A 17,698-nucleotide genomic window follows, 5' to 3' on the forward strand; every position below is an offset into this window, starting at 1 on the left:
ATTTGCATCTACCCCAGTGCTTAGTTCAGTATCTGGCACACAGTTAACACTTAAATACCACAGTTATAATTATTCTCATGCAGAAGTGGGGTCAGAGACCCCACCCCTGGCTCCACCACCAATGACCTGGGCTCGCCATTCATCTGGAGGATGTGGGTTCTAATCCCAACTCCACCACTTGCCTGCTGTGACCTCGGGCAAGTCACTTCACTTCTATGTACCTCTGTTTCTGGAATTATAAAATGGAGATCCAATACCTGATCTCCCTTCTACTTAGACTGTGAACCCATGTGGGCCAGGAACTGAGTCTTCCTGAATTATCTGATCTCTCTCCCAGCACTTACAACTGTGGTTGACACATAAGTGCTTAATAATAATAACAGTAATAATGTGGTCTACCTCCTGGAGGAGATGTTCTTTCACAAGGGCTTCTAGGGTGGGGTAAGCTAAGGTAAAGTTGAAAGCTTAGAAATTCAATCCTGGTTTGAAATCTTTCCCCACAGATCAGAGCTCCTACTTCAAGTGATACAGAATGCGTGACATCTGGAGCTCAAAGGTCCCTGAAAATTGAATAATATGTTGAACTAAAACTATAAAGTGTGCAGAGGACACTTTCAGGAGTCTTGATAATTCAAATGAACCATCTTTTTTTTTCCATCCTTGGAAACTGCAGAAGTCTACAGAAGCTCAGTCCCTTTACCAAGCCAGATTGCAGACAAGCTGCCTTAACACCCTTGTCTGCTCTGTAACATTGGGCAAGTCACTTTCCCTCCCTGTGCCTCAGTTACCTCATTTGTAAGATGGAGATAAAGATTGTGAGCCTCCTGTGGGACAGGGACTGTGTCCAAACATTAGCTTGGACGTAGGCCAGTGCTTAGTACAGTGCCCGGCACATAGTAATCGCTTAAATATTAAAAAAAAAAATCCATGGGCAGAGATTGAATGGTGGAATCTGTCCTCATCTCTGAGCACTGATGACATAACGTCTCTTAAGCTTCACAGACCACTCCAAACCCTCATTGGAATTATGATATTGGGGCCAATCCCTCCCAGTCCATTCAACTATGGGGAAACACAGAAATCTAAGCACAGAGAGGCAAAGGAGTGAGTGATTGGGCTCCATCAAACACTCCTCCCCAACTCACCCTCAAGTCTGGAAGCGATAAACTACACACAAGTTATAAATGTGCAACAAGGCCAGTAGCACTCAGGAGCCAGGAGTTCAGAGAAGAGTCACGGCGCTGAAGAGTTCAGGAAAAGGCCACAAACTGCTGCTATACCTCCCCTGGGCGATAAATCCTAAACACGTTTGCCTGCACTTAGAAACGGCACTGAAAAGCCTGCAATGAAAAGCCAGGGTTTCACACACACACTGGTGGCCAGACATCGGTTAGCACGAATTCTCTGAAACATCACTGAGCCAGGAAAAGTGCAACTGAGACTATGCCAGAAGTGTCCTTTTTGGGGGAAAAAAAATGGTATTTGTTCAGGGCTTACTAAGCACCAGGCACTGTATTAAGCATTGGGGCAGATACAACATAATCCAGTTAAACTCAGTCCATGTCCCACATGGGGCTCAGTCTTAATTCCCATTTTACAGATGAGGCACAGAGAAGTTAGACGACTTGCCAAGGGTCACACAGCAGACAAGTGGCAGAGCTGGGATTAGAATCCAGGTCTGACTCCCAGGCCCATGTCCTCACTAGGCCATGGTCCTTTGCATTCCAAGAAGGCTCTATTCACTCAGATCTTCTCACTGCACAGTGGGAGTAGCTAAGCACACAGCATGCCTACCACTATCTTTTGCGCTAGAAAAGCAGCAATATCTACTAAACGCCCCTTTGAGTGGTGCACTGTACTAGGTGCTCAGAAAGAAAAAGAGCAACAGTGATTTGTCTCCTAACCAAAAGGGGCTTCCAATCTAACAATCAAGCTCTTACAGGGGCTTGACCAAGGTAGAGAAACTTCTGTGAGTCAGGCTCCTGGGGTTAAAACTCTGTACCATGAGGCCTCCACTACCTTATCGCAGTTGATTCTTATTTAGCTTGGATAGTTCGTGATGCTTGGATCATTTTCTTCTCCGCTTGGATCTGGCCAGAATTTATATTTTTTATAGTATTTGAGAGCTTACTATGTGCCAGACACTGTACTAAGCACCAGGGTAGATACAAGGTGGTCAGGTTGGGCACAGACCCTGTCCCACATGGGGCTCCCAGTCTTAATCCCCATTTTACAGATGCAGTCACTGAGGCCCAGAAAAGTCAAGTGACTTGTCCAAAGTCACACAGCAGATGTGGCAGAGCAGGGATCAGGACCCAGGCCCTTCTGCTTTCCTGCTTTAACCATTAGGCCATGCTGCTTCCCACGTATCAACAAAACCCACCCAGTCCACAACCACGCTCAAACAAAATTAACCACCGAGATTTTACACTAGAAAGAGAAGCCAACCGGATGACACGTGGATTTTTACTTCAAGATGGGTTAGGAGTTAAATGGCAAACATCCCATCGGCTCTCCTAACTCTCCGATGAGGAAAAAGCCATTCATCCCAAAAGGCAACACGCATTGCTGGAGGGACGATATTGGGAAAATGTAAATTCTCTGACTTTCTGAAGAGGATACAGAAGGATAATGGATCTAGTGCACCAGGCCCAGAAAAGGTCACCTCTCAGGCAGATGATAAATCTGATGAACTCCAATGGATTTATTCCTCCTCAGAGGTGTAAGACTAGGACAACAGAGAGAGGGAACGAAATACCACCCATTTCTTGATTATTAAAAGGGATTTTAAATACCATCCATCAATCCCCTGCCTTGCAGTTCCCCCAGACGAGGAACTTGGAAAGTTCTCCCTTCCAGTTAAGCATGAAATTTCTGGCACCAAGCGCCAATATGAACAAAATGCCTTTTTAACATGTGCATGAGTGGAGCTGACCACCCTGAAGGTTGTAAAACTGAAACTAGTCATTTTCTCTCAGAGACACCTTATAGAAAGTCAGTGGTGCCTTTTGGTGATTAAAGGTGCAGCCATGAGTTGGGGAAGGAGAGGGAAAGAAAGAGAACCGAGAAGAGGGAGGTGAGGGAGAAAGGAGAGATCAGTGAACCACAGAAGTCATCTAGGGTTCAAAGACTCCCAGCTGGCCTCCTCACTTCCTTCTTCCAAGCGCTCAGGTTCCGCTGGACACCTCCTAGTTTACACTGGACATGAGAACAAGTGAAACTGTTGTCCTAAAATATCCACAATTCTATCATTTCACCCACCCTCTTGGTGGACACTAAAGAGCTTCCTGCAGGCAAGCTAAGAACTTAGAAAGGCTCAGTGCTTGGCTTTGAGGGGTTTAAAATGATTATTTCTTCCCACGCCTCACCCCTTGAGAATTTCCTCCAATAATAAGTTATGGCATTTAAGGCCTTACTATGTGCCAGACACTTGTCTAAGTGCTGGGTAGATACAATGCAGTCAGGTTGCACACAGTCCCTGGCCCATGTGGAGTTCATAGTCTCAATCCCCATTTTACAGATGAGAGAACTGAGGCCCAGAGAGGTGAAATTATTCAATTATTCAATTCTTAACAAATGCCATTATTTGCCTGTCTACTTGTTATGCTGACTCCCCCTTGTAGACAGAGTCTGTTGGTGGGCAGGGACTGTCTCTCTTGCCAAATTGTACATTCCAAGTGCTTAGTACGGTGCTCTGCACACAGTAAGTGCTCAATAAATACGATTGAATGAATGAATTCCTCTGCCCAGACAAGGAGATCTTGGTACAGTGCTCTGCATGCAGTAAGCATTCAATAAATTATGATTGCCAGATAATTGAGAGCTTACGCTGGGCAGAGGATTGTACTAAGCACTTGGGAAAGGGCAGTAGGTTTCCTTCCTGGAACCCCATATTCCTTGGTGAAAATTTTTAAACCCCAGTGAAAAGTGAGACCACAATGGGCAAGGCAGTTGAAGCAACTATCAGTGATATTTGAGTATTAAGGGATCTAAAAGGCAAGTGTGACATTGGGCAAGTCAAAGAGCTTCTCTGTGCCTCTCTTGATTCATCTGTAAAATGGGGATAAAACATCTGCTCTCCTTCCCTCTTAGACAGTGAAGTCCAGGTGGGCAGGGACTGTGTCTCACCTGATTATCCTGTATCTGCCCCAGGTTTTATCACATAGGTGCTAGAAAAAATACCTCAATTATAGTTTTGGGGTTCTACTTCTTAAAAAAAAAACAGACAGCCCAAACTTAAAGCAGTAACTAGAAAAGCTTCATGTATTTCTCTTTTCTCTGAAAGAAAAGGGCTTAAGGTTAAAAAAAAAAAAAAGCTGGTCACTGCCCTGAAAGAACTTGCACTCTAAAACACTGATCGATTATGAAAATGAGGCTCAGATTAATCAAAGTTCTGACTTTATATAGCTCAAGTGTCAGTATATATATGTCAGTGGAGACCTCGAGTAGGCTTTGGCTGGCCTGTAGGCATTAACGTATGGGGAACTTGCAAGGTGGTGTAAATTTGCATTAGCATTTGATTACCCTTAACTCTCTCCGGTGGAGAGAGTGATTTCTTTCTTGATTTTTCTCCTTCCAGGTGGCCTAACACTGCCCCTCTAGTGACTCTTAAATTTCACACCACTTGCTCCCCAAATTACCACGTTTTTACAACCCCTGCACTTGATAACATCTGTAGGACAGCTCTCTTCTGATGCTCCCCCTGCATGATGGCACCGGACTCCCCAAGTTTTTAAGATACCCGCCCACACCCCAGCACCCACCTGTTTCTTTGTGGGGGGTGGAAGGGAACAAGATGCTGTGTGGAAGAAATTGGGGTGCCCGCCCCAGAACAAGCCAGGGGTGTATGTTCATACAGTGCTCTGCACACAGTAAGCGCGCAATATGATGGAATGAATAAGTGCATGAATGAGGCAGGGGTCTGGAAGCAGCTTGGTTTCAGGGTCCCCTTCATGTGACTACCCCAGCCCCACAAGGAGATTCCTCTGCCCAGGCAAGGAGATCATTAGTGTGAGAGCACTTGGGGACCTAAAAAACACTACACAAAACAAAGGTATTATCTGGGGCACACAGATGTACTATTTGTTGTTTATTGTTAAGTATTGCTTGTTACTGTTTATTGTACTAGTCTACTCTCCCAAGCGCTTACTACAGTGCTCTGCACACAGTAAGCGTAATGCAATGAAATTAACACCCGGTAAGGGGCTTAACGCATAATCCACCACCCCCTGTAAACTGTGGGGGTGTTCCTAAATCACTTTCACCCCTTAAAATCCCTTCCAATTTGCTACAGCTTGCAGTGGAAGCTCAACCTTTCATAATAATAATGTTGGTATTTGTTAAGCGCTTACTATGGGCCGAGCATTCCTCCCCCAGCCCCCCTAAACTGCCAGCTCCTTGTAGGCAGGGAATGTCATTGTTTATTATTGTGCTTTCCCAAGCGTTTAGTACAGTGCTCTGCGGACAGTAAGCGCGCAATAAATACGATTGAGCGAATGAATTACTTAAAAAAAAAAGCCCCACCTGTGCAGGTCTGAGGCGCCTCGGGGAAGAGGCAGTACTCAAAGCTACTTTGCAAACAAAAGCCTTGATTTCCTCCCACCAAGGCACCTTCAACCCTGCGGGATATTTACTAACCTCTCCAGCTTCGCGGTTACTTTTGGATGTAAGAGGATTTTTCCTTTTCCTAGCTCGTGGAGGTTAGGGAATATATTTTTATATTGAACTCTCCCAAGCGCTTAATGCAGTGCTCTGCATAAAGTAAGCGCTCAATAAATATATTTGATAGCCAGGAGTCACCTAGAGGAGTGTGGGGTTTCCTGCAGTGCTTGGGTTTTGGGGTGGCCAAGGGGGAGACTGTCTCAGCAGGGCAAGGAACTCTGCCAAGTTTTGACCGTAAGTAATAGTATTTGAGCGCTTTACTGTGTGCAGAGCACTGTAGTAAGCACCTGGGAGAGCACAATATAAACAGTGCACAGACACGTTCCCTTCCCACTCGAGGTAACGGTCTAGAAGACGATACACCCATAAATACAAGAAGAATAATACTGGTATTTAAGCTTTTACTACGTGCCAAGCACTGTTCTAAGCACTGGAGTAGGTACAAGATAATTGTCCAACGTGTGCTCAGTATTAATCCCCATTTTACAGATGAGATAATTGAGGCCCACAAAAGGTAAGTGACTTACCCAAAGTCATATAGCAGACAAAAGGGCAGAGTCAGGATTAGAACCCACGACCTCTGACTCCTAAACCCGGGCCCTCTCCATTAAGTCACGCTGCTAATTCTCCCTTCGGGTGTCTTCCGAAGCGTTCACGGCAGTGTATTGCACGGCATAAACCGAGCTTTGACCGACTTCTCGCCCCCGACTGATCAGATCTCTTACTTTTTCTCTTGGCCGATTTGGGGTTTAGAGGTCGAAACGTGGTCACTCCGAACTTTGGGAGATCCCTGGGGCAATGGGAACGGTCCCCAGGGCGAAAGCGCTTCAAACAGTGCTCTGCACACACTGAGCGCTCAATAAATACCGACTGAATGAGTTGTTCCCCCGAGGCCACGTCCCCTCGAGCAAGACGCCGAAACCGTGGAGCCACGTGGAAATACCCACCACGAGGAATTTCCTCCTCAAACGTTTACCCCTTTGTCCTATGGACTGCAAAATCCTTCAAGTCAAGGGCAGTTATGGGTTTAAAAAAAAAAAATCCACCCCAGTTTTCAGAAGTTACCCTTAATTTGATCTGGATAAAGCCATGGATCAAGCTCTGGCCTGGGAATCGGTCAAATTTGAATACTTACTGTGTGTGGAGCACTGTACTAAGCACATGGGAGAGTACAGTTTAACAGACACATTCCCTGCCCATAACGACCTTATAATCTAGAAGGGGACCGGGGCCCCTCATGCCGGCTGGGTGAGCTTAGACCCGTCACAGAAGGGGAAACTGAGACCTAGAGACATTAAGGGACTCAGCCAATGTAATGGCAAAGAGCAGAGTGGAATTAGAACCCAGGCCTCCTGACTCCCAGCCCTGTGTTCTTTTCATTAGACCTCACTGCTTCTTACCGTGGCCTCATGGATAGAGCGGAGAAGTCAAGGGGATCTGGGTTCTAATGCCAACTCTACCACGTGTCTACTGTGTGACCTTGGGCAAGTCATTTCACCTCTTACCCGTATTGTGGTGAGGGAGACTGCAAGTCCTCGGTGGGACAGGGACCTGTTGTCTTGTATATACGTCAGCATTTAAAACAGTGACTGGTACCTATTCAGTGCTTAACAAATACCACAATTAAGGAAAAAAGAAAACGTTTACCCACAGAACCCAGGTCCCAAAACACCTGATACTTGTAGAACCTGTAGTTGTTTTCTTGGCTTGGTCTGCATACCCCTCCAGAGGTATGCCAGAGGGCAAGATCCAAGTTAATAGGGGTGAACACCATGGGGTCTCTGGGGCAATCAGCCCCACAGCCGTTTCACAGCAATTCCAGCCTCCCTCATTCCAGATTGAAGCCACTAAAGAACTGAGCATGGCATGAGTCACTGGTGAACTTCAGATAATGTACTTGGATTCCCATTCCAATCATTCACACTAGTCAGCCACTCTTTCTGCTCACTGCAGGTCGGAACCTGCCCGGTCCCTGCTTCACTCACCTGGAAGCCGCTGGAAAATGCTCAGGCTGTGAAGTTCTCCCCTCTCTCAGGCTAGGGTAGGTGGGCCCAGCTCCACACGTTGCCTGGCCACGGCTTCCAGTACGGCCTGGAGAAGATGACTAAAAGTCACCCCTCCTTTGACCCTGCAAAAACCCCTCCACCTCCCCCAGGGTCTTGCTGGAATCTTTGTGGCCCATAGTAGCCACACTTTACACACCCCTGGTGAAAGTAGATAGGAGCAGCAGTGCCCCACACCCAGCTCCTCCCTCCACACCAAACTAATTCTTTCTCCACCTGGTTTTTATAATCCTTCAGAATGAGCCCCACCTGGAAGTTGCCCCCCTCCTCAGCTCCTTAAAGGGACCACACCCTTCCAACCAATCGGGACAACAGCAGCCAAGATCCATAGGAAAATGACATTGGCTTTTAAGCCATTTGATCCCCTGAAATCATTCCCGAAATGGCCAGAGTTGTGTCTGTGATAAGAGACCAAAATCCCAAGCTCCACTCCTCCTATGTCACCCTGACTTGCTCCCTTTACTCTTCCCCTCTCCCAAGCCCGTCAAAGGGCAGGGTCTGTCTCTATCGTTTTGTCCATTCCAAGCGCTTAGTGCAGTGCTCTGAACATAGTAAGTGCTCAATAAATACTATTGAATGAATGAACCCCACAGCACATGTGTAATTTTATTTATTTATATTGGTGTCTGTCTCCCCACCTCTAGACTATAAGCTTGTCATGGGTATGTCACTGTTTATTGTTGTACTGTACTTTTCCAGGGCTTAGAACGGCGCTCTGCCCACAGTAAGTGGCTCAATAAATACGAATGAAAGAATGAGTGAAAATGAATTGAACCCCTCAGGGAGTCAGGAATTATACCTGTTTCTCACCTTGCTTTGCACATCATAGATACTTAATAAATAATATCACTAGTATGTGGCCACCAGGGGAGAATTCAGCTTCACAAGGTCCGTCCCGAACCAGAAGGTTGGGTGTGAAATAGGGCACGCAGTGGTGAGTTTCTCCAAGCATTCTGGTGCCCCTGTTGGAGACAGAACCCTGGGCTGGAATGGACCATGGAGCTGACGCAGGTGGTCTCCTCCGTGGTTTGGCATCCTTGGGTTAATATTCATAATAATAGCAATAATAACGATGACAATAGTATTTAAGTGTTTACTATCTACCAAACATTAAGCCCTGAGGTAGATACAAAATAATCACCTCAGATACAGTCCCTGGCCCACGTGGGACTCAGACTTTAAGGGAATGGGAGAACGGCTATTTAATATTTTACATGGGGAAACTGAGGAACCAAGTGCTTAAAGCACTTAGAGCACGAGAAGCAGCGTGGCTCAGTGGAAAGAGCCTGGGCTTTGGAGTCAGAGCTCATGAGTTTGAATCCCAGCTCTGCCACCTGTCAGCTGTGTGACTGTGGGCAAGTCACTTAACTTCTCTGTGCCTCAGTTACCTCATCTGTAAAATGAGGATGAAGACTGTGAGCCCCACGTGGGACAACCTGATTCCCCTGTGTCTACCCCAGCGCTTAGAACAGTGCTCTGCACATAGTAAGCGCTTAACAAATACCAACATTATTATTATTATTAAATCAACTGTCCAAGGTCACACGGCAGACAAGTAGCAGAGGTGGAACTGGAATTCAGGCCTTCTGACACACAGAACCATGTTCCTGCCACTAAGCCACACTTGTTTGGCATTTACTAGGCACTCCAAGTGCCAAGCACTAGCCTAGATACAAGATTAGCAGGTCAGATGCCGAACCTGTCCTACATGGAGCTCACAGACTAAAAGGGAGGAAGAGTAGATCTCTTAACCCCCTTTTACAGATAAAAAAACTGAGACGTTGGAAGGTTAAGTGGCAGGTCCAAAGCCATGCTGCTAATTAGTAGCTAGCCTGGCCACTTATCATCTCATTTTAAACTGGGCAGTTCCAGCGGGTCTCTCCGCCTAGTTTTCCCCACCTGTAAAATGGGGATCCAATCCCTGTTCTCCTTCCTAATTAGACCATGAGCTCCAACTGAGACAGGGACTATGTCCAACCCGATTATCTTTCATCTACTCCAGTGCTTGGTAGAGTGTGTGGCACACAGTAAGAGCTCAAAATGCTATTATAATGCTGATATTATTATTATTTGTCTAATGGGCAACTTCCAGACAGAACATGGGCTTTGCGTTCTAATCTCTCCTCTGCCGTCACCATGGCTCCTCTCTGCCTCCACCCAAACGTGGACACAGCCATATCCACTGCCCTCAGGGAGTCGCTGGGCTGAATAGTAAAAATGAGCAGCTTGGCAATTCTACAGTAAAAGCTCTGTCTAAAACCAGAACACCCCGCCTCCTCAGACACAGGGGTGGCAGGATAAAATCAACTCTGAGGAATTTTTTTTTCCCCCGGAATGCAAGAGGGTTCTCTCGGGCTGCACGTTTAGGATGCGGTTTTAAAGAGAAGCAGATTTCCCCAAAAGAAAAAGGAGCCAACCAAGCTTTTTTGCTATCGAATAGCTTTTCCAAACGGGGTTTGGACGATACACGCAAAAGGAATCGGACACCCGAGGGTTAGATTTCCTGAAATGGCCGTCGGGAGGGGAGGGGGACTGGGCCAGGAGTGCCTGATATCTCGGCAAAGGCAAACACCCGGGGTCCCGGTGCATGCTGGGCTGCTGGCAAGGCGACTGTTATGTTTGGAGAAACAATGTTTATGAGTCTGAAAATGAGAAGGAACGACAACGGACAAGTTTGTTGAGGAGATTACACGGTCGCCGCCGTCAGCTTTTTAAAGCGGGTTGGAAAAACCTAATTGATAAATATCTCCCAAGCCTCCGCAGAAGGGAGAGGAGCAGACCCGGATGGATCGACTCCCGAGGCAGATCGTCGTAGCGACGGACCCAGAGAAGGCTCTCCGGGAGGAAAGCGGTGGGAAGACAAATTGTTCCCTCAATCTTAAATTTGTGTATATTTGCCCCCACATAGAACACACCACCACCCCATGTGCAAACGGGCATGCACGCGCATATATAGACACACAGACACACACACCTTTAACCCTTCAGTTTATCAGTCCTTAATCAATAAAGATGCTAAAATGAGTGTCACCCTGGTCCCACTGTTCCGTGAAGAACAGTCCTGCCTTAGAAGTTTCGGAAAACATTTCAGGATGGTCGGGCCGCCATCTGCGGGGTGAGACAAGAGCCAGGAAACACATGGACCGTTCCTGAGCGTGTCTTTGTTTAAGTTCAACTTAAACAAAAGCGGAGAGGACGTCAGGATCTGGCCTAGAGGCCCCTGAGCTCCCAAGACCTTTCATCTCTGGATTATTTTTAGCCCTGATTCAAAGCCCATTTTTCATGGGGAGAAGCCGAGAGGCACCTGACAAAAAAAATAAAGACACAGGATCGAAAGGGAGCCCATCTCCTCATTTAACCCATGCGGCAGAACCCGAGTCAATGGGTGTTCTGATTTTTTTTTTTTAATAAATTCCCCTACCCCTCCGCACCTCTACCAGGCATTTTCTAGTAGACATCTGCTATCCCATAGACAGCTTAAACGCCTATGAGCATAATCAATGGCACAGCCTGTTATTTATTCCGATTTTCTGTCTTGTCGGTTAAAATGTAAGCTTCTCGGGGCAGGGCACAGGTCTCCAATAGCTGTTGAATCCCAAGCGCTCAGTACAGTGCGTTGCACCCCACGGGCATTGAGTAAACACTACTGTTCATACAATTATTACCTCATCAGATGCCCAGACGCTTCTCCTGTTTTATAGGCTCCGAGCAAACCTCCAACCAAGGCTTACCTGGAATTCTCTGGCGGCAAGTTGGGGGATGACGGGGAATCCCTGGATCGACTCGGCAAGGAGAGGTCGGGACTCTGGGTCAGCGGGATCTTCTGACTTGCCCTTGCGCTTTCTCAGCAGACACTGTGCACCCGATGAGCAATGCGAATCAAGACCGTGTGCAGCCGCACGAAACACCTGATGCCCCAAGCCGTCCAACGGGCTAGTGAAGCACCCTAAATTTTGAACCCCTCTGGGACACCCCTGCCCACCCAGCTCCCACACCAGTCGTTTTAAAAACTCTCAAACCAACCCGGGTAAAACCGTGAGCTGCTCGGTTCAGCTGCACCTTAAACAGTAGCTTTCTTGGATCCACTGTACCAAACGAGGATCTTTAGGATGGAGCGGGGACTGAATGCAATGATTTCACCCTAAATCTTCTCCTCCCACCACCTATTATAACCATCTGATGCTTTAAAAGTGCCAGTTTATAATGATGAATAATAATTACGGTATGTGCCGAGCGCTGCTCTAAGCGCTGAGGTGGATAGAAGCTAATCGGGTTGGGCACAGTCCCTGTCCCGTGTGGGGTTCCCGGTCTAAATCCACATTTCAGAGATGAGGTAACTGAGGCACAGAGAAGTGAAGTGACTTGCCCAGGGTCACGCAGCAGACAAGTGGCGGAGCCGGGACTGGAACCCATGACCTTCTGACTCCCAGGCCCGTGCTCCGTCCACTAACGCCGGGCTGACATCGCCCTATCGCCCACGCACATATACACACACAGAGACAAACGCACATAAGACAATTATACATTTTACTCTAAGTGTTCTTTAAAGGTATTATTTATGAATCAAAATAGGTTCTGGAAACAGGATTACCTTTAAGGCATTGAATTCTGTTCACAAAATTAAGTTTCTTCATTAAGATCCAACATGATTTCCGTCTACAAAATTGTGTTCGTCAGATTTCTCTCTAGGACAGGAAGTAAGTAGAAGTGGGAGAGATTTGCAAATTCTATCGATACAGCAATACCAATTGATTTCACAGCATGTGTTAGGGAATTTTACAGGTCTCGGTTAAAGAGGCGTACAATTTACAGGTGATATACGGGTTGTGGTTAGAACACCTATGTCATCTGTGAATGCTTCTTTGCTTTAAACAAGTCCCACCAGTAAAAAGTCCTTATTCAAATCCTCTTGCCGTTCGCCCGTTTCAAAAACGGGATCTTCAAATCCTAGCGTGATATTGGTTTAAAAGAATAGCAGGCTGACCCGCGGAGAGGTCACGAGGTGCCGGGGAGGTTTTAACCTAAGAGACCAGCCGCCGCCGTCAGCGGAAACGTGATCTGGGTTCAGCCCGGAGAGGTTCCGGCGTTAGATCGAGTTCGGCCGTCCGGTGAGGACCGTACGGAAGTCCGGTGCGAGTTCAGACTTGAAACCTATCGCCGGAGGGCCGACACGCAGGCGTTCTCTCCGCCGTCTCTCCGGTTAAAATCCCCAAGGCCCGGGCCGCCCCCCAGCCCCCGGCCCCCCGTAGCCCATCCGCAGAAGGTCACCGAAAAGTCTCCGTATCGTACACTATTATACAATATACCTGCTTACGAGCACCGAAATAGCCATAAATAAAACTTTATTCTTTCATTTCATTTACAAGCTACCAAGTGCCGTGGGCTCGCACAAGCACCGGGCACTTAAAACGGCGGCGGTCAGAGAACGATCGGGGCCGGACGGGGAAGCTGTGGATTAAAGGGGAGGTAAAAAGCCATGTAATACTGTAAGAGACGGGTGGCAGAAGGGCCGTTTCCCCGGGCACTGATCGGTCGGGCTCCGGTCTCGTGCCCTCGGTCCCGGTGACCGTCGAGGCGCAAGCCCCGGGGGGTTCTGGGCCTCACCGTCTGGGGCCCGGCTGGAGGTCTGTAGAGTCGCTCCGTCTTTCGCGGGTGTTAAAGTTTAAAAAAAAAATGGTAAAAACTCTAGCAGCAACAAGCAAACCCCGTGGCGGGAAGGCGTGGGTTAGGAACTAAAAACGGTTCGTCGGACGTGCCCCGGAGGAGGCCCGTTCACCTGCCGTCGGCCGGGGTCCGGCTGAGGGACAGCATGACGCCCGCGAAACGCTCGCACAGTTCGTGGGTGGAATAGGGCGGGAGCTGGGGCGGCTCGTGGAAACCTTTGATCTCCGTCGAACAATCCAGGAGTTTCGGCAGGAAGTCGGTCAGCTTCTCTTGCAAGTTGGCTGCAATGGCAACGGTGAGGATGGTGGTATTTGGTAAGCGCTTACTATGTGCCGGGCGCTGTACCGAGCGCTGGGGTGGATCCGAGCAAATCGGGTCGGACGCGGTCCCTGTCCCCCTTAGGGCTCACAGAAAGAGTCCCCGAGGGACCCCTCCCCCAACCGCCACCCCCATCGTCCCCAGTCGGAGCGTGTTTCTTAACCCGGGGCCGGTGGAGGGCATTCAGACGCCAGGAGAGAAGTCCAAAAACGTACTAGGGACGCACGGGTCAACCTCAGGTTTATCAGAGGGCCGGGATGTGATAATGACAACTGTGTACGTGTTAGGCGCTCATTAAGTGCCAAGCACCGTACGAAGCGCCGGGGCAGGTACGGATCAATCGGGACAGACCCAGTTCCTGTCCTGCCTGAGGTGTGTCTGTTTATCGTTGCCCTGTACTCCCCCAAGCACTTCGCACAGTGCTCCGCACACAGTACAGGAAGAGTACAATAAATACACTTGAACGAATGATGAATAAAGTGGCGGGGAGGAAAAGAGCCCCATTTTGCAGAGGAGGAGACCGAGGCAGGATGATATTAAGTGACTTGCCCACGGTCACTCAGCTGGCCGGTGGTGGAGCCAAAACGAGAACCCACACAGGTAACAATAACGGTGCCAATGGTTAAGCGCTCACTACGTGCCAAGCACTGTAAGCACTGGGGTAGAGACGAGGTAATCACGTCGAACCCGGTCCCTGTCCCGCATGGGGCTCACGGTCTTAATCCCCGTTTTACGGACGAGGGAACCGAAGGAACAAGAAATTAACTGACTTGCCCGAGGTGGAGCCGGGATTAGAACCCACATCCTCTGACTTCCAAGCCCGGGCTCTTTCCACTAGGCCATGGAGGGCGTAACTCATGTGAGTTACTCAAATTGTAAATGGCCATACTTCAATTGTACCCGGGGATGAGATGGGGAAGCAGCATAGCGTAGCGGATAGAGCACGGGTCTGGGAGTCAGGTCACGGGTTCTAATCCCGGCTCCGCCACTTGTCTGCCGTGTGACCTTGGGCAAGTCACTCCGCTTCTCTGGGCCTCAGTTTCCTCGCCTGGAAAATGGGGATTGAGACGGTGAGCTCCAGGTGGGACAAGGACTGCGTCCAACCCGATCTGCTTGGCTCCGCCCCAGCGTTTAGTACAGTGCCCGCCGCACAGCAAGCGATTAACTAAAACCGTTATTATTGTGATCATTTCGCGACGCTGTTTCGAACCCCTAAAGAGCAACCCCTCCCCCCCACCCGCCAAGCAGGCTTATCTCGTCTCTGCCGATACTCACGCTCCATTTCTTGGCCGAGATAGGAGCACCAGCGGTTTCTCATGTCTTCCACGGCCACTATGTCTTTCTCTTCCATCTCATCCACCAACAGCAACGGTAGGCAGGGGACGATAAATTCATTCATAATAATCAGCCCTCTGGTCACTTCTTGATCCTCGCCGGATTCAAACAGCTGTGCCGCGTGCTCGTTGAGTTTCTTCACGCAGAAGAGAGAGCGAGACAGAGAGAAAGGGAGGGAGAGAGACAAGACCGCCATTTTCCCCAATGTCAATTTACTCTATTTATTGCTAGCGAACGCAAACGTAAGCCGTGTAATGTATGCACGGTCAATATCCAGCTAATGGCAGTCGGGCAGATTCTTAAGCATATCAATCTCAATTCAATTAAGCACTGAATACTCCCGAGAAACACCTCGCATAATCAAATGACACATCTGAAATATTTTCGCAGGGTTCCAGCGGCGTTCATTTTCGGAGCGGTTCCTTTAAGCATCGCCGGAGGGCTACTTTTTGCCCCCGCCCCCAGAAACCAAATTCCTTTTTTCATCAATCGATCCCCAGATGATAAAAAAATATTTCCCTGCTAGGCACCTCCATCAACTACTTCAATCAGCCGCCCCATAATCTAAAATCTGATAAGCACCATCAGCAAAAAATGTGAAAGCCAAAGCAAAACCGCATCTCGACATCTCTGCCCGCCCTTCCACGTTGCACGATGGCGCCAAGACACCCTGGCTTTTCTCCAGCGACGTATTCCCCTTTTCCGAATAGGGAACGAGCGCAGAGACGCTACGGGAGTGGAGGAGGGGAAGGGGTCGCAAGCCGCTGCCATTTTGCATTCTCCCAAGGGTGTGGGGCAGTTGAATTGGTAAGCGCTTAACAAATACCATCCTTATTAAAAGCGTTCTTTTCAGGAGCCTCCTTCCAGTCGAACGGATTGCGGTAATCACCTCCACTTTGGAGTGTGTCTGCTCTTCGCATTCAATCAGGCAAGGGCAGTTCCGCTCAGGTTAATCACCACTTTAATGAACCTCATTAACTAATCTGTGGCTGCAATATTTGTACTGCAATCACTGTAGGGCCATGTCTAAAGTTAGTTGTTTTGAAGAAATGCCTCGTCTAAGAGCATCCCCCACCCCGCCCTGCAGTGACTGTCAGCCTCTGAGCCGCGAGGAACTTAAAAACCTGCTTCTCCTCTCGCCCCTGGATCTTAGTAATCTCACTGTGTCTACCGTCGTCCTTATCTTACGACGTTGTTTTTTCGTCTACTTGTTTCGTCACTGAGAAGCAGCGTGGCCCGGTGGATAAAGAACGGGGTGAGGACCTGGGTTCTAATCCCAGCTCCGTCACTTGTCCCTGGGTGTCCTTGCTCGACTCGCTTCCCTTTTCTGGGCCTTGGTTACCTCATCTGTAAAATGGGGATTAAGAGTGTGGGCCCCATGGGCGACAGGGACCGTGTCTAATCTGATTAGCGTGTACCAACCCCGGTGCTTAGTACAGTGCCTGGAGCATAGTAAGCAAATACCATTAAAACAAGCAACAAAAAATCTGTCGTATCGTACTCTCCCAAAAGCTCATTAAAGTGCTCTGCAAACAGAAAGCACTCGATAAAGCACGCTGGGGAAGCAGCGTGGCTCGGTGGAAAGAGACTGGGCTTCAGAGTCGGAGGTCACGGGTTCGACTCCCGGCTCTGCCACTTGTCAGCTGTGTGACTGTGGGCGAGTCACTTCACTTCTCTGTGCCTCAGTTACCTCATCTGTAAAATGGGGATTAACTGCGAGCCTCACGTGGGACAACCTGATTACCCTGTATCTATCCCAGCGCTTAGAACAGTGCCCTGCACACAGTAAGCGCTTAACAAATACCAACATTATTATTATTAAATGGCCGGCAGATCTTTCCCACCCCATTCGATTGGCTCATCCGTTGACCTCACCCTAGGATCTGAAGGCCCATTCTGCCCTGCCTCTGAAATGTTCTAAGCACTGGGGTAGATACGAGCTACTCGGTTTGGAGACGGTCCGTGACCCACACGGGGCTCACAGTTTTAATCCCCATTTTAGAGATGAGGGAACTGAGGCACAGAGAAGTCACGGTCCTTCCCCAAGGCCATGCCGCAGGCAAACTGGATTAGAACCCAAGTCCTCTGACTCCCAGGCCCCAAGTTCTTTTCGCTAGGCCCCGCTGCTTCCCTGCTAGAAGAAACAGCGATCCTGCCAGCAACGTCATGAGCCTACGACATATCGACCCCGGCCAACGGGTCACTGAGCGTCCAAAGCCGACCGTCACGGCTGGGGGTGCACTTACTAGCAGACATTCTCTCCGGTAATGTGATATCAACTCTTCGTCGTGTCCCCTGTAGAGGCCTTTGGACAGGAGTTCTTTGTTGTTCTGATAAGCACAGATCAGGTAAAGCAGGGCTTCCATGTAACTGTGATGATAACGGAGAAAAATCACAGCAGATTTATCGTTTGCCCGCACCTGCGAGGACCGCGGTGCCGTATGAGGGGGTTGGGGGAATTTTTTTTATTTCACGAAAATAAACGTAAAGGTCAGCAACTGTAATGTTCGGGACGTGCTCAGGGACGAGAGGGCGTTCTGAGAATAATCAAGTCTCTAAAAAAAGCCGACGGAAAACTAAAGCGAGAAGGGATGTACTGCCCTCTAAAGGATATAATCCCGATACATGCATTTAAGTTTCGGGAAGTTTAGAGGCCA

General features: G+C 48.6%; 1 protein-coding gene and 1 long non-coding RNA gene across 5 annotated transcripts in view; both read right to left on the reverse strand.

Annotated features, from left to right (window-relative positions):
• The window catches only part of LOC120638910, a 338,450-nt gene extending 330,564 nt beyond the window's left edge, over positions 1–7,886 (reverse strand). Inside the window, exon 1 of the long non-coding RNA XR_005660952.1 lies at positions 7,647–7,886. This is a non-coding gene — a long non-coding RNA (uncharacterized LOC120638910). The remainder of the gene's footprint in view (positions 1–7,646) is intronic.
• A 4,348-nt stretch (positions 7,887–12,234) lies between these two features.
• Positions 12,235–17,698, reverse strand: part of USP25 (ubiquitin specific peptidase 25) — a 96,542-nt gene continuing 91,078 nt past the window's right edge. For all 4 annotated transcript variants that reach the window (XM_029082778.2, XM_029082779.1, XM_029082781.2 and 1 more), the window contains 3 exons: positions 17,288–17,411; positions 14,982–15,177; positions 12,235–13,669 (listed from right to left, as the gene is read on the reverse strand). In XM_029082778.2, the coding sequence (XP_028938611.2) occupies positions 13,497–13,669; positions 14,982–15,177; positions 17,288–17,411 (493 nt within the window). In that variant the 3' untranslated portion in view covers positions 12,235–13,496. The remainder of the gene's footprint in view (positions 13,670–14,981; positions 15,178–17,287; positions 17,412–17,698) is intronic.

Source organism: Ornithorhynchus anatinus, chromosome 17 (assembly GCF_004115215.2).
Source record: "Ornithorhynchus anatinus isolate Pmale09 chromosome 17, mOrnAna1.pri.v4, whole genome shotgun sequence".
Classification (NCBI taxonomy): domain Eukaryota; kingdom Metazoa; phylum Chordata; class Mammalia; order Monotremata; family Ornithorhynchidae; genus Ornithorhynchus; species Ornithorhynchus anatinus.